Consider the following 27483-nt stretch of genomic DNA (forward strand, 5'->3'; position numbering starts at 1 on the left):
TTTCATAGATGGAAGAGAATTGAGGTCCTGTCAAGATGAAGTGCACTTGTATTTTATTAAACCTCTGCGCCGTAATGAACCTGCCGAGTGTGAAATCAAATTTATGTATAACAATCACCAATCATTGGACTCAAGCCTTGGTCTTCCTCGTCCTTGTCGTCGTCGACTTGGTAGCCTTGGCCTTGGCTGCCTTCTTGGGAGTGGCAGCCGATTTTGTCTTCGCCGGGGCCTTTTCTGTTGAATCGGCAGCCTCCGTCTCTTCGGCAGGCCTTTCTTCCTCTGGGGCTACCTCTGGAGCAGCCTCAATCGCCTTGACCTCCTCTCCATTCTCAATCGCTGCAGCAATAGGTGCAGGGACTTTCTTGAGCTCTGGAGCCTCAAACTCATAACCCAGCTCCTTGAGCTTGGCAGCCTTCTTCGCCCGGTTACCTCGCTCCTTTGCAACCTTGGCTTCCCAGGCCGACTCAGTCAGAGGCTTTTCCAACTGGATACCAGCCATCTTATTCCACGGCACCTTCTTGAATCTTCTGTTTGCTCCCTTGAACAAGTCGTCGTGTACCTGGTCCTTGGAGAGAACCTTGCATTTCAAAATGTGTCCAAACAACAGATAGTTGTCCATGGTCTTTGAGACAATCTCGGCAGTGCTGGCCTCGTTAAATTCGACAAAGGCAAAGTGCTTGCTGGCGCCAGTCTTCTTGTTGCGTGATAGACGCAGCCGGGAGATGGGGCCGAATTGAGACAGGTATTGCTTCATTTCGTATTCGTAGAAGCCATGGGGTATTCGGCCAATGTAAACAACGCCAGGCTCTTCCTTTGAGGCCTTGATGGACTTCTGAACATCTTTCGAGACCTTCGGAATCTTGCCAACGTCCTGACCGGGTTGGAATTCTTCGTCGTTGACGGGGGCCTCTTCTTCCGGGTCAATGTTGACGGCCAAAGCCTGGAGATCTCCCTCGTCTTCTTGTCCCTCAGACTCAGAATCTTCCTCCATGTCAATCACATCTTGCTTCTTTTCTTCTTTCTTCTTCTCCTCCTTCTTGGCCTTTGGCGACTTGGCTACCTTGGGTGACTTGGCTTCCTTGGTCTTGACATCTTCCTTCTTGGCGGACTTCTGCTTCTTCAGTACAACGGGAGAAGACTCTTCGGCGGCTGTGATGAAATATAGATATCAGCATGAGGTGGAGGTAAGTCAATTCGAGTCGGTGGCCATACCCTTTCTCTTGCCCTTTGGGGTGCTGTCAGGCTTTACGGCGTCGGTGGTTTTCGGTGACGCAACTATACACAATTAGACGAGGATCGTTTATAATAGCCGTAAAATAATTCTTACCCGCTCTATTGCGAAGTACTCGCGCCATGATGTGGACTATGATGATTTGTCGTACCTTGAAGGCGATGGGCGAATCGTCGCAAACTTGCGTCCCCCAAAAAATTACTGGAAAATTTACAATTCTGCCGTTTTTCTTGGGCGGTGAAAGCGCCGAACATGCGCCATTGGTGGGGGGTTCATGTCCACTAACAGCCGCTATGCTAGTTTCAGTAACAAGCTCTGTCGATAATTCAGGGCACTTTTTATCAATGATGATTGTCCAGGGTACGCTTGAGGTATTGAGGAAGGATATCAAGATTTCAACAAATAATTATCGACTTGGCCGTGTGAATGCCCTCTGTAAATTGTTGTTGATTTATTTCTTAGTAATTCGTTTCATAGGGAACTCATTATCGCTCACGTAAAGGCTTGATGAATAAATTGTATCTCTTGCGCTGCTCAACTAGGCTTAGGTCATTGCGTTTGGCAGCTCCTTCTTCCCTTCACTCTTTTCATCTCTCTACCTTACCAACCTCAATATTCAAACTTCGCATTTTCATCACAATGAATATCGATGAATCCGATCCTCACCACGAAGAAGTCTGGGACGACTCTCTCTTGATCGATTCCTGGAACCAGGCTCTGAAGGAGTACAAGGTAAGGTCCTGACAAAACGAGACAGAGAGGCGTTGCCTTAACCAGAGTAGAAATACCACAGCATCCATGCAAAAGGCGGCAACATCCGAGACTTGGGAGAAGCCGACGCTAGTTCATCCAATAAGTGTGTCTACCTATCTCATCTCAGGCTCAATGGTTGTCTGGTTCGTTATTGACGCTGGATATAGGGTCACAGAGGCTCTCAAAGTGGACGAATCAGGCAGTCAACCAGTGGCCGAGACCGTGACCGAGACCGACAAACACGTCGAGGAACTGCCGAGCAACGATGCTGATGCAGCAATGAACGTATGTTTCGACGCACAGGCTAAGAAACCAACCGTCTATCATCTGCAAAGATCCTGCTCCTGTCATGGTTATTTGGAAATTTCAGCTTACCAAAGAACTGCAGGATTCCTCTGAGCAGCATAGCTCACAACTGGGGCACGGCTTAAGCTCCATCCCCAACGCGTTTCCGTCTCAGGCAATCCTTGGCACAGGTCAGTAACATGAGCGAGCAAGGCGATACCCCTGTTCTTATCCGATGTTCCTTGAAGATGCCGCACTGACACTGGGGAAACTTTCCGAGCTGCGATTAACAGTGCGCGATGACAATCTGAAAAAGCTCCTCATGTCATGGTACTACGCTGGCTATTATACCGGCCTGTTTGAGGGGCAGCAGCAAGCACAGCAGCAGGCACCGCAGCCCTGACCCGGTCCACGTTGAATGAAGCTGGACCCGTCCGTCGGTGTCGACTAACTGATCGCGGAGAGAGGAACTGCTGCGCCACAGTTGAATGGTGAAGCTGGGGTGGAAACACTGCGACAAATGGTGTTCCACAGCCCTGCTAGTATGGCAACCGTTGCGATGCTTTGGGTCTTTGGCGTCTCAGGATGGCGCTGGTGGAAACAACGTGTCAGTGCATTTCCAATTTATCTCAATGCATGGATGTTTGGTCAAGCTCTACCGATTTCAGCCACGCTGCGAACCGATAGTTTCTTATCGGATCATTTGTTTCATGTTGAATAGTGGTCGGAACGGATAAGGCTTCTGCATTATGGAATTCGTGATAAAGCCACTACTAGAATTACGCGTTTGTTTGATCTCACGTCTGGACCAAAGATGACACTCGTCTTGCAGCGAATCGTTGCGGCTCAACACTGCATGCTATTCTTCTTTCCTTGCCGCCTCTTTCTTACCTCTTTCTTCAACCATCTGCATTCTGCAGGCTACAATTTGATTATTAACTCTTTTGGCTGTCATTGTGGGGATTCTGCGGGCGGACAGGTTCTAGGCTCCAGGCCCCAAGCTTTCTCTCCTTGCTGTCAGTCTGGTAGCGAAGGAGCCTTAAATTGAAGGGAGAAAGATCGCTAGGTCGCGTTTCGATAGATCCGGTGAAGGCAACCCAAGTCGGGAAGACCAAGTCGAGATCGCATTGACTCCTAGGATTACAAAAGCGACAAGCTACCGATGGGAAATGCGCTACGGCCCAGTCCCCGGCCCATCTGGAAGCCGTGTTTCACCCTCCACAATAGCGGTTTGAGGTTCCTCGCGACTAGTTTGGCCTCGAGCGCTTGACGATTGTTCAGACCTCAACCCCTTATGGCAGACAATTGTGATCTGTCCATGCTATTTCGGGCGTAATTGGAAGTTTGCGGCCTCCAGCGTTGTTGTAGCCGCCAACTCTGAGTCTGCTTCTGCGTTGACGATGGCTTTTTCTTCAAGGGACGATTCTGGCTTATGAAATGGCGCTAGTCGCATGAAATTAATATCACAGTTGATATTGCGCATTACTCAGGCCATACTGAAAAGGAAAATGAATGCCCGACTCATATTGGCACCTCACCTAAAGAAGTCTGGAAAAGAGCACGGCAATGCGCAGTGCCGTGCACTCTTTATTTGCCGTATCCGGGGGTGCTCTGCATTGCGTCTCCACCACCTTCTCGCTTGCTGAGCATCATACAGGGGCTTAACGTGGCGACCGATAACCAAACGCAGCTGATTCACGGTTAAGAAAATGCTTCAATAGAGCTGCATATGCATATGGCTCTCAAGAAACATGCAGCTTTCTTGTGGTCCAAGGCCCTAGCCGCTGAACCGGGGTTGGTGACTGGGCCACGCCAAAACATCGCCAAACGCCACTCGAGACAACTCTGTTACAGGTTTCTCCTTGACCCCCTGCAAACCACCAAATGCGCAAAGCAGCACGGAGCGCCGCTGATTCGGAAGCATCGAGCCCCGGAATACAACTCTTTAGCTCGGAAACGGGGGGTTCAAGGGTCTGGTTCCATCAGACAGAAATGGCTGGCCCTATGCTTGGCCGCATGGCGTCTTGACAGATAAAATGTCTAGCCCTCCCCGAGTCGAGTAAAACATTCTTTCGTTTCCTCATCACTAGTCTCCAATTGTTTCGGCAGTTGCTCTCTTTCTCTCTTTTTTCTGTTTCCTTTCCATTCGCTTCACGAGCAGGCCCTCGCCATACCAGCCCTCTAAACTTGGTTGATTCAAGTATTTCGACAGCTCTCCTTTTTTACGTGTACAAGTCAGATTTTCAATAATTCACCCACACCGTCAAGATGAAGTTTTACTCCTGGTTAGCTTTGGCCTCTGCGCCTCTTGCTATGGCCAACAAGGTCCAGAATGCCTACCCGGACAACGCTGCCCGATCAGTTGAATTGGAGATGGATGAGCGAAGCATCGCCATTGCCAGCGGCATGGCTGGCCACGGCATCACTGCCAACGCTCTGACCGAGATCATCATCATCTGGGCCAACCCTGGTGGCGGTGCCGCTACCACCACCTACAACCAGAAGGTCACCGTCACCGAGACTGTGACTGTTGGAGGACAGACCACAACCGCTGCCGCTGCCGGTGCTACCCACACCGTCACCGTCGGAGGAGCTGCTGGTCTTGTTTACTCTCCTCCTCAGCTCGACAACATCCCCGTTGGTGACACCGTCATCTTCGAGTTCCAGTCTATGAACCACACCGTTACCCAGTCTGCTTTCGACACTCCTTGCAAGAAGCTCGACGGTGGCATGGACTCTGGCTTCCAGGCCAACCCCAACAACACCATCTCTCCTGCTCCCCAGGTTGCTATGCAGGTTATGGCCTCTACTCCTCTCTGTAAGTAGATGATTGCGCGCATGAAACATCTGAAAACAGCTTCTAACAATATCTAGGGTTCTACTGCCGACAGAAGGGCCACTGCGGTAAGGGCATGGTGTTCTCCATCAACCCTACTGCTGCCAAGACTCAGGCTCAGTTCCAGCAGATGGCTATTGCTCAGAACGGCACTGGTGCTGCTACTCCCATCACTGGTGGTTCCAGCTCTGCTGCCCCTGCTCCCCCGCCTGCGCAGTCTGCTCCTCCTGCTGCCGCTCCTCCTGCGGCTGCTCCTCCTGCTCAGTCTGCTCCCCCTGCTGCCGCTCCCCCTGCCGGCGGAGACAACAGCATCCAGCCCGGCAAGGGCACTGTTGGTGCTGATGGTAGCTGCTCTTGCTTCGTCCAGTGCGCCCCTGGTAGCTTCCCCGTGAATGCTGCTCAGGGTGTTGGTTCCACCGGTGGCTGGGGTGGTGCTCTTCCCATGAACATGGCTGCCATGTCATAAACGCATTAATGTGATCACAACTGGAGGGAGACGGTGGCTTGGTGGTGTTTTTTTTTAAAAAGGGATTATTGTAGATCTAACTCATTTCTTCTTACTTGTACTCATGGAGACTGCCCAAGGGGCCTGACTCTTTTTTCTTCACTTTTGTTGAAGGTATTGATATCATATGACTGGTTCGTATACATTTTATTTGCAAACTTAATGAACTATTTTCAACGCACATAAATTCTTCTGTGATATGAGTACTGCTGCATTGCATTGACTGCGCTTCTTCATACTACTTTTTGGAACTATGAAACAAAGGTGAATTGTTCTGTGTGGGTGTCTTCAGTAGATGGCAAGCTGTTTAGTATAGACCGTACTGTCATTACCAAGCAAAATTGCAGCCACTATTGGTGGAAATGATCTACTCGCCCTCACTGGGTTTATTTATGTCAGCTGTATATGTTGAAATCCACTAGAATTGGGCACATCTACTAGAATTATCCACATCTACTACCATCTACTAGACTTATCTATATCCACTACCATATATTAGACTTATCTATATCTACTATCATCTACTAGAATTCGCTCCATCTACTAGATATATCTATGTCCACCGTATTTGTACATTTTAAGCGCCGTTGGAGTGCATGAGAGAAATATCAGAGGTGGTACCGCAGCCGGGCGGCAAGGCAGTCGCTTTTGGAAAGCGTGGGCGCCTAATATATCATAGCCACACTAAAAGACCGGGATATAAAATATCATATCATGAGGCTACCCCTCTCGCAATGTTCATTTATAATCTGCATAGATATGGACCATGGACCCTGTTGGGCTAGCAGTCGGAGTTATCGGGCTCGCTGGCCTATTTTCGACCTGTCTTGACTTGGTTAAAAGGGTTGATAACTATAAGCACTTCAAAAAAGACGAGCAGATTTTAGCCACCCAATTCGCGGCCTACAGGCTCCGTTTTGAGAGATGGGGCAAAAGTTTGGGACTGGACCAGACAACGTTGTCAGGGAATCAGACGGTATTGCCAGGGAGTCAGACAGCGTTATCAGGGAACCAGACGTTGTCAGGGAATCAGACAGCATTGTCAGAAGACCAGCACGAGGCTCTTGGCAACCCCGACACATTGGAGACTGTGCGCAAACTTATCGAAATCATCCGCGAAATTTTGAGTGACCAAAAGGTCCTTCCTGCTCCTCCCGCTCCTCCCGCCCCTCTCGCCTCTCCCACCTCTCCCACCTCTCCTGTCTCTCCCGCCCCCCCTCTTCCTCCACCACCTCCTCCTAACCCTACTGTTAATTCGAGCCGACTTCTGGGTAGGAGCTTGACAGAGCCGTTTCGAATAAGTTTGCGGCCTAGAAAGGCAAAACTCTCATGGGCCCTGAAGGGCAAGGCAAAAAGAGAGGACCAAGTAGAGCTTTTTGGGAAATTAATCCAACACTTACATCACCTTGTACCCATAGAGACTATATCTCAAACCACAACTGCCAATGGGAATCAGTCACCCAATACCACTGCCCAAATTGACAGCTCATGGAAAACAGAGGTTCGAGATACTCTGCAGAGATTGGAGGGAAAAGCCCACGTAGAGACACGTCGGGAATTACACGCTTGGTTAGTTAGGCATCCGCCCAACGAAATATGCGATGATGCCGTTCAAAAAAGACTTGAAGACACTTGCGAGTGGATTTTCAAGCGTCCTGCCTTCAAAGATTGGCTATCTTTACCACAGAGTCCGGGAGCACCTAGCATCTTATGGATAAATGGGCCAGCAGGATTTGGCAAGACAATTCTTTCCGCTTGGATAGTCCAGCATCTTCGGAAATCTACCAATGCTCCAGTGGCAAGCTTCTTTTTTTCATCAGATTTTGAGAGCCGCGACGATCCGTATGAGGCTATCCGATTATGGATATGGGAGATCATCTCGCGCAATCAACCTGCGTTTGACTATGTATGCATCGAACGAGAGAAGCAGAACGAGTCAGCGGCAACCCGAGGCTTCATATTGAGCCTCTTTTCAAATATTGCGCGTCTTGTACCGGGCTGTATTTTTGTCATTGACGGACTTGATGAATGTACCTGGATGAACAAAAATAATAACAAGATACGGGGCGACTCTATTACAAGTTTCCTGGAAAATCTTGGTAGAGCAATCGGTGGCTCCGATACGCGAATTCTCATCACTAGCAGAGACGAGCCCGCGATTCGATCCGGATTTGAGAGCATTCAAGGTACCAAATCTGAGTACAGTATCGTATCCGAGGACGTTGGTAGCGATACAAAGCGGTTCGCGAGAAGTATTATTGAAGCAAAACTGTCGAAAAAGAGCGAGTCACTTAAGAATGGCCTCTCAGAAAAGATGGCTGAGAAATGCGGTGGTCAATTTCTCTGGCTAAAATTACAGGAGGACTCCTTGCGCAGCTGGAAGAACGAGAAGCAATTACAAGACGCCATTGAGAAAACTCCCTCTGGCCTTGACAACCTGTATCATAGAAACTGGGTAAGACTATCCCAACTACCAAAGGATGAGAAAGACCGCGCATTTTCCATACTCCGCTGGGTCACCTTCGCGATACGGCCTTTGACTATTGCTGAGATTGCCGAAGCCGTGCTGATTAGCTTTGAAGACGAAGAACTGCCGGTAGATGATCTGCCCGATTTCATCGATGACGATTACGTCAACAGCGAGATAACGGGAGTCCTTGGGTCACTCCTAGATATTCGAAAAGGCTCAATGAAATCGAATCCCGGACTAAGCACGTTACGACTCACCCACTTCTCCGTGAAGCAATACTTCCTTTCTCACGATGCTGTCTTGGGGGACACTCTACAAGCAAATGAGAAGCTGAGGTCGTCTAACGAAAGGGCAGAACACACTAGTTTGGCACGATTATGCCTTCGATATATTCATTACGAGCAAGTTTGGCAGCTTCAATGCGATCAAGAGCTAGGCCAAGTTCAAGGATCTTTCAGAGATTATGCGGCATGCTTTTGGGATCGCCATGCTCACAACGGCAATTTGGAGGATGAAGTAATCAGAAAGCTAATGGACTCCCTATTCGACACATCCAATTGCGTTTGGGAGTCATGGAAGAACTGGTTTGATTTGTTTGAAAAGGATATAATGGAAGGTTTCTTCAGTTATGCCGGCGATATGCCGCCACTCAGCCCTGTGTATTACGCTTCGAAGCTTGACCTGACTCAAGCCACTATAAGGCTCATTCAGAAACATCAAGATCAATTAAATGACCAATCGTTCTTCGGAGAGACGGCTCTTGCAGCTGCATGCCAAAACGGTAACGAGGCAATCTCCAAAGCACTAATTGCGGCCGGTGCCTGCGTCACATCAACATTATATAATGGACAAAGTCCCTTGCATGTGGCAGCTTTGAATCGCCATATAGGCTTGATACGATTACTACTCGAGAACGGCGCGGAGCCTAACGCCGTGGACAAGAGTTTGGAGACTGCTCTTCACTATGCCGCTTATGAAGGTCCTGCTGAAATGGTGGAGCTTCTACTTCAATACGGCGCAAACTCGTTGGCTCAGGATTACGAAGGCATAACTGCGCTACATCGAGCAGCTGGAAAAGGAGTCATAGATGTTGCGGAGTTATTGGTTCGTCAAAATGTCGAAGTGCTACACATTTCAACCAATCGCCAAGAGACGCCTTTGCATTTTGCGGCCATCCAAGGCAAGGGGGAGATGGCACGGTTACTCCTGGATTACGGAGCTGATCTTGACGCCGTTGACGCCGATTTGTGCACAGCCCTACTGAATGCTGCCTTTTTCGGCTTCACTGACGTGGTCCGCTTCCTACTCAGTTTGAAACCTAAACTCGATATACAGGATCGTCGGGGCCAAACAGCCCTTGCATGCGCTGCTCTAAATGGGCATTCCGAGGTCATTCAGCTGTTACTAGATGGTGGCTCTGATCCTACCATTGGCGATGAGTTCAGTTGGTCAAGCCTACACCTCGCGGCTTTCCAGGGCGGAGTGGATGCCGTACATGTTCTTCTTAGAAATGGAGCAGACATCATGGAAACTAGTCCCTCTGGGTACAATCCTCTCCATTGTGCAGCTGAAGGCGGGCAAGTTGAAACAGTCAAATTTCTTCTTGAAAACGGCGTTGATCTTCTGGAAGCTCAACGCAATAAGAGAAATACTCCCCTAGGTGGCGCAATTGCATTGGGTAAGGTGGAAGTGACAGAATTCTTCCTCAACTCTGGTGTAAGCCATAGCGCTGTATTAGAGATTGGACTTCTGCCTCTTACCTTGGCATCCCATTGGGGTCAAATAGATACGGCAAAGCTCCTCCTTAGCCATGGTGCCGACTTAGAGGGATCGACAGCAGATGGAGTAACGCCCCTACTAGCAGCCATATCGAATAATAAAGTCGATATGGTGCAGTTTCTCCTAGAAATGGGCGCGGATGCGACAGCCGCCGATAACGACGGAAATACTGCGCTGAGAAAAGCCATTTATGAGGGTAACGTTGACATAGTCAAGTTACTGCTCGATAACGGCGGCGTCGATCCTACTGTCGGAGATGCTCAAGGTTGGAAACCGCTCAACCTAGCGGCACACAATGGATATGTTGAAATCATCAATCTTCTTCTTGAGAGGGGATCCAATATCAGTGACACAGATGTCGACGGCTGGACACCATTGCATTCGGCAGCAGATGGAGGGTATCCCGATACACTTGATCTCTTCTTGGGTAAAGGGGTCTCACTGGTTGCCTTGGATCATATTGGCAGAACAGCCTTGCACGTAGCCTGTCTAAAAGGCCATCAAGACATCGTTAAGAATCTACTCTACCTATATAGTCCAGGCGAAGTTAACCGTTCTGATGCCCATCAACGCACACCCTTGTTCTATGCGGCTATGCGTGGTCATCACCACGTATCAAAACTGCTGCTTTCAAGGACTGCTGAAGTCTATCCAAAAGACTTTTATGGCTCTACGGCGCTCTTTGCTGCTGTACGGAATGCGCATGAGGAGGTAATCTATCAACTATTGACATGCAGTGGAGGAATACCCCTAGATTCAAGGGACGCTTTTGGTAAAACTATTTTCGATTGGGCACGCAAGAGCAACAATGTCCGAGTCATTGAGATTCTCAGTCATTTTGACAAAAATGTCAAAACTGCGGCTGAATCTGACTCCGTTATTGCACAGACACATCAGGCCTTCGACAGCGAGGCATTTTGGTGCGACGTCTGTACCCGTTGCATCAGTGGGGATTATTTTGAGTGTTCATGTACCGGTGAGTTAATTGCTTGTCAAGAGTGCGTCGCAATGGGTGCGAAATGCTTAGATGAATCACACGTATGGACCGCCACAAAGGCAGACTCTTCAAGTGAGGAAGAAGATGATTGAAGGAACATCATGTACCTGAAAAGCATATTCTTGATATCTACCTCTACTATCACTACATTTTTCTAGTATATTCTACTATTGTTATATATTTCTAGTATCCAATATCTGCTGCTGTAGCTACATTATTACTTTGCTACATGCTCACATTGCAGCAAAGTTTTGTCTTGAGCTCCATGCCTTCTATATTATGCCTTCCAACAATCCGAATTTGTAGTCACCTGCTTCCCATTCTGGACGAAACGTAAGCGTCATCTATAGCACTCTTTAATGTTTTTAGTAGTACATCATTATGCAGTCTTCATCAACGAGAATTTAATTTATCGTAATCGCTCACTCCATGTGGACCTTGTAACCAGCTTACGTAGTGGCCGTCGATATGAAAACGAGAAAACATACAAGCTTTAATCTCGAGTTATACCATATTTCTCGCACGCTCGTTAATCGCTGCTTTCAGACGACAAAGGAAATCGGTTCAAGGCAATCATCTCGACAGTCAGAATGGCACTGGAGTTTGAAGAGATGGACGCGACGCGACTGCAGTGAACCACGCGACAAAAATAACGGCAGCTTAGTTCAGTTCCAACGAAATGCTCATCTTGGAAATCTCAACATGGTTAGCTGTAAGATATCTTGGACGATTGCGACGAATAGTTATACCATCTTGACAAGCAGAAGAAGTCCGTCTCTGAGACTTCCTCCACCAAGAAATCAGGACTGCTAGAGTTGGTGGCATGGAAATGACAAGGGCCACCAATGCAATGATAGTTTGGGCGTCTAACATCACGAGGCGACTTAGCCAGCCGAACCTTTAGTGATTGACTGAAGACAGAGCGGCGACAGCACCTCCCGGTAGGAATTGGCGAAGAGTAACTTTGATAGATGACACCGCGAGGGGTAAATGAAACAGCAAGTAGACGGCGTATGTGTTTTTTTCTCCGTCACGATTGACAAGAGAATTTGCCATATCCACGAAACGAAGACCGGGGCATTGAGAAAATAAATACGCGACACTGAATAGAAAGGTAGGGCGGGCCATACTCCAGGATTTGGTAGTGTCTTGCCTCCTGAGGGTTTTGGTAGTATTTACATCATGAGGGTTTTGGTAGTATTTACATCATGAGGGTTTTGGTAGTGTTTACATCGTGAGGGTTTCGGCAGGATGTCAGCTGTTGGGGCTTATGGGACCTCCTCAGGCTATTGCGGGCCTGGTAATGAAGGCCTTGGATTTGGCCAATGATTTAAGATGTGGCGCTTTGAGAGGTTTGGAATCGGCCAATCGAACCATGTTCCATCTCTGACGGTTTTGGCAAGGGCTGTGTGCAGTGGTTGTGATTCGTGCCTAAAGAAGTTGACAACGCATACAGACCAACAGGGGTATGCAAACGAGACCGCTTAAGCTGCAGCCTCGTATGAGGTGTCGAATTATAAATTAAACGACTGCTCCCCCACCACTTCATTCCATGATTTCATTCATAACAAGCTGACCTAGTCTCAATCCATTGTTTTTACTCTAATTATTCGCCATGTCTTCTCTTGATTGGGAGTCTCATAAAGCTGAGATTCAACGTCTTTATATCGATGAAAATAAGAAAATATTGGAAGTGGTTCACGAGATGAAATTCTCTCGAAATTTTATTGCAAGGTCAGATTAGGATGCTGTTCAACAGGCTTCAGTAACTTACCTGTCAATAGCGAATCCTCATACCAGCGAAAGTTGAGGGAATGGGGAATTAGGAAGAATCGTTTGGGAAAAGCGAACTGGAAAGTTATTGACTATAAGATAAAAAAGAAGAAGCAACGGTCGGGGAAGACCCCCCAAGTTTACATTGATGGCAAATTATGTCCTCCGGAAAAGGTTCGAAAAGAAATTGCACGTCAGGCGTTCTGTTCAACCATTGACAAGCTTTCTGGCCCAATTGGTATGATGGTTTTGTTGCTCATAATTATTCAGGCTGATGACTGACTATTCGCCCAGATATACCGTCACCAATGACACCAGATGGAATTCAAGTATGCTCCCCAGTTTCATCTAGTCCCCCCAACCTGTGGCCCTTAGGTTCGCCTTGGCTCGATTTTTTAGATATGCTTCCTTCGGACATCTTTAAACGTAAATTGAACAATTTCACATATTAATGACATGGGAAAGTTTGCTAAATAGAGGCCTAGAAATCTGCGATTGCCGAAGTCAATTTCCATTTCCATCCCGGTATAAGGACTCAGACTGTTTGGCCGACATATTACGCAATCCTATCTATAATGGACAGTATGGAGTCTCTCAACCTCCGGAAACTTTTGCTTCAAAAGAAGAACTTGGTATGAGTGTGCCGAGATACCTCGAACAGGATCTTGGAGCTGCTAGCTTTCGATTTAGCTATGATATCTCCAATACTCTCTTGTTTGACCTCTTTTGCCTTTCCAACAGTTTTATACACGGATCATGGGCGACTAAGATTATGAAGAGCATCGGGTTCAATAATCCGACGTCATTTAGGTGCCTTCTCTCAATGAAGTCCATCACAGCTGATACGTTGGTGGGTTGTTTCTTTGCAAATGCGATGGAGACGAAAGATTTTGACCTCTTAGAGATGATGTTAGATGAAGGGGTGGATCCAATTGGTCTGAAAGATCAAAGACAGATCCTGGAATTTACAGCCCAACACAGGACTATCGAAGTGGCCAATCGCTTGACTGATGCTATTTTCTCCCACCTGACTCATCATTGTACGAAGGAGACATGGGAAGCCACTTTGAAGCTTGCATACGATGCTAGACAAATTTCTCTATTATCTAGGATTATTCAAGCGGGAATGCCCATCCAAAATTTTGACTTGGCCCTCTCGATATATTCAGCCATAATGGATGGCAAGGTTTCAGTCACGAAGCTTCTCCTTCAAAATAGTGCCAATGTCAATTTTCATGGAAGATATTTAGAGGATCACCCGGATAAAAGCGATATCCATACCATCTTTTTATATGATGGTGAAATATCACTCCTTGGCCCAATATCACCTCTCGGCCTTGCTGCAAAGCGTGGAGACATCGAGATGTTGTGCATGCTTTTGAACGCTGGTGCGGATATTGATGGACCTCACGACTCACTCTACTGCCCGTTGGTCCTGGCATTGGAGAACGAACATTACTCCGCGGCAGAGATTCTGATACAGGCTGGCGCAGATGTTTCCCTTGCGGAAAAAAAGCTGTTCAGTCTCTCGTCTCAGGAGGGTTGGACTGCCTGGCATCAGGTATACCTCATCGACTTACTCCAGGTTGATGGACACTCATGTTCAAACCTATTAAATACTTTAGTGTCAAATGGGGCAAAATCTCCTTACATCGCTATTACGAAAGCAATCGAAAGCAACAATGCGGAATTTGCTCTTACACTATTGCTCCGACCTGGCGCATTTGAAGAGGAACCTGGAGACTTCGGTCATGACGCCATACATTATGCAATAATTCTTGAGAAAAAGGAGCTTGTTTGGAGGTTTCACTTAGCCGGTCTCCCCCTTGCAAAAGCCGTCCGTTGGATTCCCAACGAGGAAATGCTGGATTTCCTAGAATCTCTCGATATTATGTCTGACATTCCTTGCACAAATTGGGCTGGGATCATAGGCGCTGCGAGGCTTCGCAAACAGCAAACGCTTGCCCAGCGTCTTATGCTTCTAAGCAACAGCAGCTACGCTGATTCATCCTTACCAACATTTCCGTCGTACGAAGTGGCTTCTTGGCAGCGCGAAATAGAGTATCTCAGACAAGCTATTTTACAAGGACTCCCAAGCTCGGAATTAGTACTTAGAGTTGCTGGCTGGAGTGCTGAAGCTTTTACGAGCCCAATGCTAGATATTGCCGATCCAGTCGTACCCATCGTGGGGTTGTTTTCAGTCTTTGTACGCAACTTGTCTCTTCCTGTAGCTGTACATGTCGTTGGCAATGGACTTCTACACTCTATAGGTCTACTACTGGATGCTGCTGGGGATGCGATAACTGCACGAGCTCATCTACTCGGAAATTATAAGTTGCATCAGTTTTTAGAGAACGACACAATTCCGAGCAGGTTAGTTTGGGATCACAGTTGGTGTGAGAAGCGAGCCATGATAGGTAAATGTCATTGCAAGGGCAACTTCTGGCTTGCATGTGACTCAGACAACGAGAAATCTGTCCTGGCATCGGTTGCCATTTGGGGTAGCCTTCCCCTGTTTCAGACTTTTCTCTCTTCTTTCAAATGGAGCAGCCAGGATATAGGGAAGTCACTTGCTGCCGTTTTGGATTCGAGGAGAAACCGCAGCGTGATACAGGAATTATTGGCTTTGCACCCAGACCCCAACGCAATATACAAAGGAGATACAATTCTCGAATTTGCGGCGCGACATACAGAGGTCTCGATAGTGCGCACCCTCTTGCGAATTGGCGCGAGTGCTCAGAACATTGGATTTGCCCTACAGAGGGCAGCGCATTGTGGGCATGTGGAACTGATTAACATGCTGCTTGAGGCTGGTGCAGACGTCAATTGTCCGGCTCGGAAAGGGGTTGCAACCGCGCTGCAAAGTGTGGCAGATCTCGGACTAATCCGTATTGCTTCTCAACTGATTGATGCTGGAGCAGATATAAATGCGTTAGGGTATGTGAAGTACGGCAAAACAGCGCTGCAGAGGGCAGCATCAAACGGCCGCATCGACATGCTGCACATGCTTCTCTGCCGGGGTGCCAAGGTCTATGATGATGCTCCCAATCAGGGCTACAGAGCAAAATATGTTCGGGCAGTTCGGTTAGCCGAGAAATATGGCTACAAAGCTGCCGTAAAATTGCTCAAATCTCACGGTGGCTGGACCGATGAAGATGAGATCTTGTATTCCCAGATTTACGAATGGGACCTTGGGCTTTCCTGCATGGTTGAAGATGAAGATGAGTTCCTAGAAACACATTTATGCATGTTAAAGGACATCTAAAATACACATTTGGTTTCCTTCTGTTTCCTTCTGTTTCCTTCTGTTTAATCTCTTTCTCCTTTGTATTCCTCTCACAAAATGCTAGTGCATCCGCAGGTTAATAGTAGGAGATTCGACTTATCGAATGGGCTAATCGTCTGCTTGACCGCTGAAGGCTACACCAGCATCATTAAAACATGTAATCATTTAATCCATTGGATAATACATCTACACGAGATGCAATGTGGTGCCTATCTGACCGTCTTCTCGAGTGTTTCAGACAATAATTGCTACATCTTTTGTTTCCGCGCCCCAACTCTCCTCAATGCCGAGCGATCAGATGTCTCTGTTACGCGAGTCAGGCCACTGCACATCTGTCGTATGTTTTGGCCTAAAGGAGCGAAAAAAAAGAGAAAAAAAAAAAGAAAACAAAAATAATAAGACAAAGTGAAACAAAACAAAATAAGAGAGGAATGTATAAAATTGGGTTGTGAGTTCATACTTCTGCAGTAACGTTATAAGTTTGGGTTGTGGGTGCTCTAGTACATACGACCATAGGTAGTGGAAAACTCGGGGTCCCGTCTGCTCCCCCATAGATAAGCCACTAACCGGCAGATTAGTAGTTGGGTGGGTGACCACCAGCGAACACCGGCTGTTGTATGTATTTTCTTTTTTGTTTTGCCTTTTGCTTTTCCGTCTCCTCTTGTCTTCTGGTTTCTTCTGAGTCTTCTCGGTTTGTCTCGTTGTGATTGCTGCGTTCTTTGTCCCTCTCTCCCTCTTATATATTGTCTCTCCCTCTTATATATTGTCTCTCCTTCTTATATATTGTCTCTCCCTCTTATATACTGTCTCTCTCTCTTATATATTGTCTGTCCCCCTTATGTATTGTCTGTCCATCCTCTCCTGCTCCTGAATATCCAGCTTTCCTGATAACTCCTGCTCTTCTATTCTCGGGCAACTCCTACAGCTCTTACGACAAGTATATGGAGCAATGTGTGTATCAATGGCACGGATTCTAATATGATACCAGAGTGGAAAGGGCAACATATTACGACTTATACTTACACGAAAAGACCGCAAAAATTCCATTGGAACCCATCCTTGAGCCATATATTGGGGGGGGGGCCTTGAACGCAAGCTTCTTTCCAGCATACTGACAAGATTATCGCTAATAAATGCCTACCATGATACAATTCATGAGGCATAACAAGGAGAATGAAGCCGAGTATCACTGCTTCGAAGTCTGGCCCAATGTCAAGAGTCCTGTTGACGAAGGCGACATATAGCAACCACCAGCAGAGTAATTTTATTCGGACATTGCTATTATCATTCGATGCCTTTCGGGCCTCAGTCGGATGATCCAGGACTCCACGTAGATTGCTGCCGTCAAGAGAGAAGCGAGTGGATGCTGAATACTGCTCCAGAGGATGGCGGAGCTGATGGAATAAGACGGGCCATATACGCCTAACATCAAATTGCCTGCTAAAATGAGAACTATTGGAACTGTCATATCGATATATAAATTTATGGTTACTGTATTTTATTCTCACAATCGCTTTCTCTTTCTCCACGTTTATCACTGGTGATCAGACATTTCTTAAACAGCAGTTGCCTTACACTCGCATCGTGAACTCTACAACAAGGCAACATCTTGAACCAATTAGGGGCATCCATTCTTTCTCATTGTATCTCTCGTTGAACAATGTACATATGTGTATCTGTTTGATGTGCTTTTGTGTACAATTACCATCTTGGTACCAAGATGCTTGGCAATATCGAGAAATGGAGCGTCTGCAAGTCCTGCGTCTTGAACCATTGTCAAGTTTGCCATGCAATACAGACCCAGCTATAATAATAGTGGGTGTAGTATTCGAAATGCCCAAAGAATGCACTATGACTATTTTTCTTTGTCGGCAGTCAAGAAAGATACTGTAGAGGTGGCAGCAGCTTTGGAACATACTAGTAGGTAATAAATACATCACTACCTACGCGCGTCGCAAACTTCAGATGCCGTAAACACTCTATTGCAAAAACCATCGCGGTCATCTTTTTCATCTATTCGTCCATTAGCCTTATAAATTAGCAAGTGCTTGGAATGGTCCTGAACCCAGATGGGTGGTCACTGAATGAAGAGTGAGTGGCCTTTGGCTAGCGGCGCATGCATGATGAAGGGGAGAATTGGAGCCAGATGAAATGTGAAGTTTTAGACAATGGATAGCTTGAACATATGTTTATCCGTCAGAATCTGGTTGTATCCATCGAACCTATACTGAATGACTCGGTCATCGATGAGCTTGAATCGTCAACAAAGGGTCTGGTTCCACCTTTTACGCTTGTTCGTAGCTCACGGAAACTAAGTATAAGAAGCCCACTACGACTCCATATAAGCACATACGACCATATCCATTGGAAAATACGGGGTCCCGTCTGCTCCCCCAGAGTCAAGCCAATGAGAGGCAGATTAGTAGTTGAGTGGGTGACCATCAGCGAACACCGGCTGTTGTATGTTTTTTTCTTTTTGGTAGTCTTGATAATTAGTATATTATTTGGGATCGAAGTTGTCTGCTTGCTTTGCTATCATGTATGCAACGATGGGAGGCGACTTACACTGTAGGTGTAGATACATCTAGTAGATGTAAATACATCTAGTGAATGTGGACCAAAGAAAAGTTTCTCCCGAACCGTTGTGGAACTCACTGTCAGCGTAATGCCTCTACTGAAATGATGCCACAATTGGACGTCTGTCTAAGTAATCGTATCTGATTCATCATAGTAATAGTCAGGTAATTCTCATATCGCACAGGCATATGAACAGTGAAAAGTTAGGAGGAGACCGAGATGAGTGGAATAAGAGTCTTAAAGATTGAAAATGTTGGAATAGTAACGACAACTCATGTAAAAGTCACTGAGGTGCTAGACGTGCAGATTGAAGCCTCTCGGATATACTAATGAGTAATTTACAAGATGTGCGACTAATTGAAATACAACATTCTTGGCGAAGTGGCTATTTGTTTGCTCTATCCCGCCGCTTGCTCGTATTTTGCACATTAAGTGTCACAGACCTCATGGCGGTGTCACAATCACTCCATCCATATCAGTTTATTCAGACCGCTCCAAGGTAGCGACAGCAAACTTGCTTCCACAGCCTCGTGAAATTCGCTACCATGCTCAAAGTCAACGACAACCACTCGGCCGACGAAGAAAATGTTCACATCCACATCACCATGAACCAACAGCAGGCCGCGAAACCTGTGAAGATGGGCCTCGCATCTGGACAAGTCATGGACGCAGGTCGGCTCTCCATCAACTTTTTGCAACAAGACTCCCATGACGTTTCTGTCATCAGTCAGATGGCCGAGGAATTTGGGTGCATTGGGGTGGATATTTGGATGATGACCTGCTACTTTGAAGCGCCTCTGAGTGAAAACGCACTATTCTCTCCACGATCAATAAATCAACGTGCAGCTGATGATAATTCATCACTGCCTCGGACAACAGGCTCGCAGAGAGACGGTTGATATACATACGCCATCTCGAGCCCGCGAAATGGTTCATGGCAAGCCGACAGAATTCAGCAGCATGCGAACGAGGAAATACGGCCGACGGAGCATATCATCGTTGAATACCTCCCAAAGAGATTGTATAAGGTAGTGACCGCCTTCCCACCTGTGCGGACACGATCATGTCCAGTGACATCGGCGGTGCGTTGGGAGAGTTTTCAGCAGAGTCTCTATGGGCTGTGGTGGGGTGGACAAGTCACTCTGTTTGTCGTGGTTATGATTGTATTGGCTATCACTTTTGTCCCAAGGAACTCTGTGCCGCTATTGTTCGCCCGGTTAATCTGGTTGACACAAGATCGACAATGGGTAGTAAAGTCGCCAAGTCGCCTAAAGATGACACAGTCCGGCTCAGCATTGACAGCGCAGGTTGCTCAGTGATTAGTAGTAATGGATGTGATGGGCGTGGAAATGTTCCCCGACACAGTGTTATTGTCTTATTAGAACAGCAGCCGACCTACTTGTCTTACGTGATTTATCGCTGTTGACAATCACATATCGCATGAGTTACCTCTCGAGAGTCCGATTGAAGTTACATACCTACATATAAGCCGTGGTGTGTTCTTTCCATTGCATAGCTGGGTTGCGATAGCTTTCGCGTGTTTTATTTCCATGTACAGGCGATAAGCTAGGTGATGTCATGAGAATAACATCAGATTTCAGTTACAGCACGGAACGGCAGTGCTTCATTTGTAATAATTCACGGGACAACTGATAGCGGGAAGGGAAGCGCCCGACATACAAGAGGAGGCTTACCAATGCAAGCGAATAAAGTCTCCTTATTTCCGTCACGTCTCAGTGATTATGCATCTATGGCTTTGCAATTGCAAATGAAATCTGTACGCCCTTGGAACTGATGAGTCTTCACGGTGTTCACTTGCATATTTGATTCGGCGATAGACTCAGAACTCTAAGCATGACGTTGGAGCTAGCTTCAAATGGCAATTTCTGTATAGCTTTTTTCCCGCATGTGGAAAATGCAGACTAGCCTGGAACGGCAACATGATTGAAGCCTCCTCTTCCACATCAAGTATCGCGTTGCTTTTGAGCTCGATATCTTCTCAACCACAGCATCATTTCGAACGTTTGTACGCAATCCCTTACTAGAAACAATGAGAATGGTAAGGGTTCTACGATTTTAGGACATCAGTCTTGGTTAGAAAGAAAGGCATTGCCTCCTAGAATTAATTCCAGTTACATTATTAATCATCATCAAGACAGATCTAGCATTATTGTACCACGGTGATGAAGTAGTATTATCAATTGGGTTGTATCATCGACGAGAAACCAAGTGAATTGAATTAATTAAATTAAATTAAAAAAAAGTGCCGGGACACCAGCTTGACAGCTGAAGCCTCGATCGATTGAATCTCATCACAATGGAATGGGTGGCCTGGGGGAGCATTGGGCGCGGGTCTCAAATGTCTTCCGTGGCAGGATCAAAGCTCTTCATTCGACAAGGCCTAATTGCCGAGAGGCTCCAGAACAAGCTAGCGGCTTGCAGAGCTTATTTCTAAACGCCCTCTTGATATGTCAAGATATCTAGACCCCTGCTTAGCAGATCTCGGTACTGCTTGTGAGTCTATCAGATTGGCATGTTTGTCATCCGAAGATTCCGTTCGAAATGTCGTTATTCTGCTTACATTTAGACCGAGAAAAAATTGCAATTGATATTAAACTTTTTGATATAAAGTCAGCCTTTTGTCCTCGGTCAAGATGATACTACAACTTCAGCTTCAGCATCCTTTCTCCGCCTTCATAGGATTAGTCCTCATCGCCAGAATACATTCTCAACATTCATCACATATCAATTGAGAAGTTGAATATAGTAACAGCGACATGTACGATATCTTTCGAGAATCGGCGCTTGGCCAGGCCATTCGCTTTGTTTCCAGAAACAAGTTGCTGCAATACCCAGAGGAACGACCAGATTTCGTGCTCCCACCAGAGTACCTAGCATTGCTATCCAACAGCGAGAAACAACACGAGGCAACATCAGACCGATCGAATTCACATCTCAACCAACGCTCTGGTAGCCCTGATCCAGCATCAGATTCCTCCCAAACTGCGGATGAAGATGGCGAGGACCTGAGGAGGGAGCGGACGGTGGGGAGTATCCAGAGGGGTCCATACATGGAACATGGAAGATACGATCCTGAACAGCAAATCGAGCTGAAAAAGACCAAAAGCGAACCAATTGTGCCAGTAAAGACGAATGACGGCGTTATTCTGGTAGACTGGTATACGACGGACGACCAAGCAAACCCTCAGAACTGGTCATCATTCAAGAGGAGCTATATTGTCTTTGTCATCTGCCTATATACATGGGTCACCTACGTGGCAGGTTCTGTCTTTGCCTTTTCTGAACCAGGCATTGTTGAACATTTCGGTGTTAGTGTAGAGGCATCTGAGCTTGGACTTGCTCTATACGTCTTGGCCTACGGTGTAGGACCGCTCATCTTTGGCCCTCTCACCGAGATTCCAGTTATCGGCAGAAATCCTGTCTACTATCTCACATTCCTTGTCTTTTTTGCTCTGTCATTCCCAGCAGCGACAATCAACAGCTTTGGCGGCCTCTTGGCGGTACGATTCTTTGCTGGCTTTTTTGGCAGCGTTGGTATTGCCATTGGTGGTGCTTCAATCCAAGATGTCTTCTCACTCATCTATTTCCCCTATGGCCTTGGTTGGTGGGTATTGTCATTTTGGGCAGGCCCTGCCATTGGACCAACCTTTGCTGGATTTGCAGCAATGGAAAAGGGATGGAGGTGGCCGCTCTGGGAAGTTGTATGGATTTGCGCTGTCATGGCCATATTCCTGCTTGCTCTCACCCCTGAGACGTCTGCGCCCAACATCCTTCTCAGGCGTGCCAAGCGACTTCGAAAGCTCACTGGCGATGCTCGGCTCCAATCCCAAAGCGAGATTGACCAAAGACACATGTCGGGATCTGCCGTTCTCATCGCTGCGCTGATAAGGCCCTTCGAAATTACCATCAAGGACCCCTCAATTTTCTTCGTCAATTTGTACACGGCTTTGACGTATGCAATCTACTTCACCTTCTTTGAAGTATTCCCTCTAGTGTTTCCACCTTTCTACGGCTTCAACCTCGGCCAGACTGGCCTTGCATTCCTTGCCTGTGAGGTTGGCTCAATTCTGGCTCTCATTCTTTACTTTGCCTATCTTCATTTCTACATGATTCCAGACAATATCAAGAATGGATTCCGAGAGCAGGAACATCGTTTACTTCCCGCAATTTTCGGTTCCGTTGTCCTTCCAATTGGGCTGTTCATATTCGCCTGGACTGCAAGAGCCAGTATTCACTGGATTGTCCCGTTGATTGGCGTGACCATTTTTGTTTTGGGCCAATACATGGTTATTCAGGGTCTCTTCATGTATGTGCCGGTTTCATACCCGCAGTACGCAGCCTCGATTTTTACAGGCAATGACTTGATCAGATCTGCCGTTGCTACTGGATGTATTCTTGCAGCCAGGCCAATGTTTATCAATCTTGGTGTGCACAAGGGTGTTACAGTCCTTGCTGGATTGAGCATAATGGGTATCATTGGAACATTACTCATGTACAAATATGGCAAGACTCTCCGTGCCAAGTCTAAGTTTGCACAAGCTTAGATAACTGGAATCTTGAGGAACCACGCGACTCATTATTCAGTTTCGCAGTGCTGTGTTGCTGTTCCTTACGGGGTTTCTTTGTGGTATTGAACATTGTTTGCTTGTTGGATAAGACTGGATGATGGCTAATTAATGAGATCTACGGGGTCGCAAACGTTGATTGAAGGTGTTATAAATTATTTTATGTTTTCACGATAAGATGGGTGTGCATGGGTTCAAAACAAAGTATAGGATGTAATATATTAATCTCATAACACTGTCACTTATTGTTCATTGAACTGCATGTATATTAATGCGCAGATCGTAAGCCGTCGAACAAACCCAACGGGCCAAGGTGTGGAACTAATACATCGAGTAGAGGTATTGATTACTTACCCTACACGAGAACAATTTTGATGCAGAGTTGTTCAACCACATTCTTCGGGATCAAATTTATCAAATTATTTCTTTCTCGACTCAAACTTGATTTTACGCACCAGTGAACATGGTATCATACCACCAGTTCAAGAAAGCTTCAGGACAGACACAGAAAGACTCGCTCACTCATTTTCTTTGACACTACGAGAGAAATTATCAATGTAATTGGTTTAACTGAATCATTTTCTCTTGATTAAAGTGTCATGCGTCTAAACTAAACTGATAATTATTAATAATTATACTGAGTGAGCTCTATTTACGAGCGTATATCAAATACATTCTTTCCGAATTCGCCTGAAAGCTTGAAGGAGATGAACAGCTGCAAAACGGCCTTGCATAATTTCAATACGATTTCTCTATGTCATGGAGTTTCGACATCTCAGACTGGCTGGCTGAAATCTTAAAATCTCATCTCTCCGAACAATAAGCCGGATGTTTATCTGTTTGTATACGTCTGATGGAGCTCTTGTGCCGCTTATGCTTACATTAAAGCAATATTTGGACATACAACGAGATAATTACATCATCAATTCAACAATGTCTTCTTTCGGAATTCTTGACACTAGATTGAGTGCCCTTGGGCTTTTACAAAGAGTTGTTATATCCGGCTCCACCATCAAGAACGTCATCGAGTGGAGGTGATAAGTTTATGGCATCAAAATGCAGCAGAAGTCAAAGCAGGTCAAAAACCGTGAGAACAAATTTGTGGTCCTACCAAATGGAATTGGCAGAAACGCACAAGGTGGACGGCCATTTTGCGGTCCGAAATCAAATCACCAAGCTCTTTGAGGATCTGGCAAACATCAAACCGGTGAAGGCTTTGCTCTACCAGAAACTAATGGCAAATCCAAAAGCGCCCCAAAACTTACAGACGATGCGAGCCACACGATGACACGCCGGGGCGACAATTTTCTTGTTCCAAACGGGTCTTGGTCTGATTCTGCCATTGTGCTCTGATGACGAGAAGGGGATAAGTCCCACCACCACCAATATGAACACGAAGGATTCCAAGGTGGAACAACCGAGTGGTATGATGTCAGTCAGGATGGTGCATATACCCGCATTGAGCAAGACTATGTAAACTTACCTACAGTAGGCAGCGAGTACGGACCAGAGCTTTCTGACGGCTGAGATGAACGGACGGTGGTGCGCCGGAAGCCGGAATAGCCGGCCCAAGCAGGTGAGGTGATAGAGTCGCCCTGGCAGACAGGGACAGTGGATTCGGATTCCTAGCGCAAATTCTGAATGCCCGTTGAATCTTCTTGGCATAGCTTTTTCTTGATTCTTTGTTGGTGCCTAGTTTTACATGGGGTTCTCGATCAACTGAGACCTGTAGGTATCGTGTCTACTTTGTTGATTTAGTTCCTGGATCATATCTCATATATTGTATTAAAGAAGAAATAACCCCTGGATTGTGACAGAAGTATCTTTGATGGGCCAAAGTATCTACGGAGAGCTGCAGTAGCCCAAGGCACCATCGTCAACTTGTTAGGTAAAACAGAGGTAGGCTCATCGGCTGACCAAAACTTTGCGAAACCCAAAATGAGTACCCAAGAAGCTAGAGCCAATAACGAAATGGAGCTCTCTGACACAACGTGTATGACAGCTTTCGACTGCTCGTGAATGAGAGAGCTTGATTCTCAGGTTAAAGACGCCTCACGGGCCGATCGGACTTGGCATTATCAAATGGTTTATGCCATGATTGATCGACAGGAGGCTTCGGGCATCGTCCTGTCCTCTTCATGCTGTGGCCTAGAACACAGAGGATGCCAAAAAAAGTAACGAAAGACGGTCGGGAGCTGTGAAGGATCCCGGAAAATTTTGGCCCTCTAGCTTCTAGCAGAGTTTAGTAGGCTTGGCCATCTAAGTTTAGAAGACGGCCCCAGACACAAGGCCAATCGAGATCGAAGGGAGCTGTGCGATCCCTGTCGATTCGAGCCACGCTTTGAAGCCACAGCGCAGCAGACAGTGCAATCACCTTGGAGCAACTCATCCGGGAAACAACACAAAGTAGGCCGATGTCATGATGGTGTGCTCGACAGTTGCGGCTGAACTTAGTAGTCCACCCCGGCTTCCCACCAGTTCCAAGTTTCTTCCCCACAGCGGCACTTGGTGAGCCAAGACCAAGCCAAGATGGACCAAGGTTTTTATTTTTCCTTTTTTAGGTTATTAAGCATCACATGGACGGTTAAAGCAAACAATGACCACCCACAACAAAAGCCCGTATAACAATGTTATTGCTGCGAGACATCGGTGTGTAACGCCCTGGGCGTGCCAATTCTCAGCCATGCCATCAGGTTGCCATCGAACAGAGCCGGTTTTCGGTCTGTGATTCGGTGCCTGATTCAAAGTAGGAGGGGAATTAGCCCCCAATGGCTTGAGAAGCGGATGAATGGGTTGACCCGCACAGCTCGGGAATAGTTCACGTTTGGCTGCATATGCTGCAGTCCGTATTCTCATCCACAGCTCGTATGATGTCCCGTGGAAATCGGGTGAAAGCTGACACAGTGCGTGCGACAGCCCGTATTCACAGGTTGTCCCCGAATCACTGGGTCACGGCAGATTTCAGCTTCGTATGACTGCATTTGTCTAAGTGATGCATGTCTTTGCTGGCCTCGGCTTCTCCAATCAGATAGATTGGGGTATTTGACTGCAGCAATCCGAACCCCCTTGCGTTACTCGAGTTGCAGTAGTACACTGCATTTTGGAAGGATTCTCATTGTCATGAAATGCACTGTGCAAGCTCTTTGTTGACCCTAACCACTCTAACCCTATGTATCCAAGGGAGCCAGCAACCTGAAGTTTAATTCCCCTCACTAGCAGTTCCGATCGTAATTCTGCGGCACCTTCGGAAGTCGGGCTCTCCACGCACAAGCCCAGGCAGCTCCACCGTCCCCTGGCTCGGCAAAAGGGGCCGCGGGGAAAGCAGGGTCAAGTTATTGGTCTTTGGGACCCTTCTGCCTCCGCATTCTTGCTGGCCATGTGTTCTGTCAACGGCATTGTTTAACCGAGCCAACAGAGTTGACGGAAAGAGACCGCTGTCAATGACGAAACTGGTACAGTAACTGAACCGGTTTTAAACCGGTCTTAAAAGAAACAATGGCAATGAGAAGGAGGAAATCTGACTTGAGTCTCATACTAGACGCTGTCTCATAGTTTAGTAGCTAGCTCTATGCTCATCACTAGAAGCCATGCTACGCAAGGGAGAACTACCGGTTAATTTTGGAGAACTCTGCTCGGCTTCCGAGCTGATTTCCAGGGAGGCAACTTCACATCATGGGATTTAGATGAGCTGCCTCTGCTACCTGCAGCAACCACGGGTTGCCACTCACCCTGTATGCGTCTAGCTCCGGCCTTGGTCCATCAGCCATTGAACACCAGCCGCTGATCCGTTGAAATTCAATTGAGCCAAGATTCCCACCCCAACAACTCCCAGTTTAGTTGAACTGGGCTGGCTTAACCTCCCTTTCGCCCTATTTGGACCAGCTTCGGACCCGCAACTCGCTGAACTCAGACATAGGCGGTCCACCACCATCTCAACGCTTCGTGATGTATCATTTTATTATAGATGATATAAGTGGTTTTTTAAGGTCTACGATTTGTGTAAAGCCACGACAGAATGCAGGAGTAATCGAGGGAATAAGCCGTAAAATCTGCAGGGATGACAGTTCTTTGCCTTCCATTGTTTTTTCAATAGCCTTCGTAATAAGGTTAATAACCTCGTATTCCCTTGCATATGGGCGTTTTCAGCCGTCCAATGACGACAAAGAGAGGTTCGTATTGCTCAGCGCTATACCGATACTATGTAATGACTCTAGTAAAAAGCTAAAGCCTTTGGCTGAGCGACGATCCGAATGGATGAGACGTACAGTGCTTGGCTGGATCTATTGATGCTGCTGAAATGCATGTTTCGTTATACAGGCTGTGAGTGGCCGAGCTCCGTGATCCTAATTTCCTCATCACCGTCCTTGGCCAGCTCATGGCTGATTGTGGCCGCTTGATCGAATAT

At 46.8% G+C, this 27483-nt stretch overlaps 8 protein-coding genes across 8 annotated transcripts; 6 read left to right on the forward strand and 2 right to left on the reverse strand.

The window, feature by feature from the left end:
- Positions 1-28: 28 nt before the first annotated feature.
- Positions 29-1415, reverse strand: V8C40DRAFT_237769 (rRNA-binding ribosome biosynthesis protein NOP15). Its single transcript, XM_083214310.1, has 3 exons — positions 1328-1415; positions 1213-1275; positions 29-1149 (listed from the first exon to the last, which is right to left on the reverse strand). The coding sequence occupies exons 1-3, from the start codon at positions 1353-1355 to the stop codon at positions 131-133; spliced, it is 1110 nt and encodes a 369-aa protein (XP_083076421.1). The 5' UTR covers positions 1356-1415; the 3' UTR covers positions 29-130.
- Positions 1416-1870: 455 nt separating this feature from the next.
- V8C40DRAFT_263331 (uncharacterized protein) lies at positions 1871-2672 on the forward strand (the record flags this gene model as incomplete). The annotated part of the gene is made up of 5 exons (XM_083219454.1): positions 1871-1963; positions 2014-2087; positions 2152-2269; positions 2373-2460; positions 2518-2672. 5 exons carry the CDS (start codon positions 1871-1873, stop codon positions 2670-2672), a joined length of 528 nt encoding a protein of 175 aa, XP_083076422.1.
- A 1865-nt stretch (positions 2673-4537) lies between these two features.
- V8C40DRAFT_263332 (cupredoxin domain-containing protein) lies at positions 4538-5571 on the forward strand (the record flags this gene model as incomplete). Its single annotated transcript, XM_083219455.1, has 2 exons — positions 4538-5087; positions 5144-5571. 2 exons carry the CDS (start codon positions 4538-4540, stop codon positions 5569-5571), a joined length of 978 nt encoding a protein of 325 aa, XP_083076423.1.
- A 794-nt stretch (positions 5572-6365) lies between these two features.
- Positions 6366-11069, forward strand: V8C40DRAFT_237775 (ankyrin repeat-containing domain protein). The gene has a single exon (XM_083214311.1). It carries the CDS (start codon positions 6377-6379, stop codon positions 10946-10948), a length of 4572 nt encoding a protein of 1523 aa, XP_083076424.1. The 5' UTR covers positions 6366-6376; the 3' UTR covers positions 10949-11069.
- On the reverse strand, positions 10989-12174 carry V8C40DRAFT_237776 (uncharacterized protein). The gene is made up of 3 exons (XM_083214312.1): positions 11792-12174; positions 11606-11722; positions 10989-11543 (listed from the first exon to the last, which is right to left on the reverse strand). Exons 1-3 carry the CDS (start codon positions 11982-11984, stop codon positions 11386-11388), a joined length of 468 nt encoding a protein of 155 aa, XP_083076425.1. The 5' UTR covers positions 11985-12174; the 3' UTR covers positions 10989-11385.
- Positions 12175-12422: 248 nt separating this feature from the next.
- On the forward strand, positions 12423-16145 carry V8C40DRAFT_162966 (ankyrin repeat-containing domain protein). The gene is made up of 4 exons (XM_083211493.1): positions 12423-12590; positions 12641-12867; positions 12924-13055; positions 13115-16145. The coding sequence occupies exons 1-4, from the start codon at positions 12472-12474 to the stop codon at positions 15892-15894; spliced, it is 3258 nt and encodes a 1085-aa protein (XP_083076426.1). The 5' UTR covers positions 12423-12471; the 3' UTR covers positions 15895-16145.
- A 2854-nt stretch (positions 16146-18999) lies between these two features.
- V8C40DRAFT_285498 (uncharacterized protein) lies at positions 19000-19391 on the forward strand (the record flags this gene model as incomplete). Its single annotated transcript, XM_083222384.1, has 1 exon — positions 19000-19391. Exon 1 carries the CDS (start codon positions 19038-19040, stop codon positions 19389-19391), a length of 354 nt encoding a protein of 117 aa, XP_083076427.1. The 5' UTR covers positions 19000-19037.
- A 1878-nt stretch (positions 19392-21269) lies between these two features.
- Positions 21270-23200, forward strand: V8C40DRAFT_285504 (major facilitator superfamily domain-containing protein; the record flags this gene model as incomplete). The annotated part of the gene is made up of 3 exons (XM_083222385.1): positions 21270-21379; positions 21524-21758; positions 21834-23200. 3 exons carry the CDS (start codon positions 21270-21272, stop codon positions 23055-23057), a joined length of 1569 nt encoding a protein of 522 aa, XP_083076428.1. The 3' UTR covers positions 23058-23200.
- Positions 23201-27483: the final 4283 nt, after the last annotated feature.

Source organism: Trichoderma camerunense (genome assembly GCF_050948025.1).
Source record: "Trichoderma camerunense strain CBS 138272 chromosome Unknown V8C40scaffold_4, whole genome shotgun sequence".
In the NCBI taxonomy this organism is placed as follows: Eukaryota; Fungi; Ascomycota; class Sordariomycetes; order Hypocreales; family Hypocreaceae; genus Trichoderma; species Trichoderma camerunense.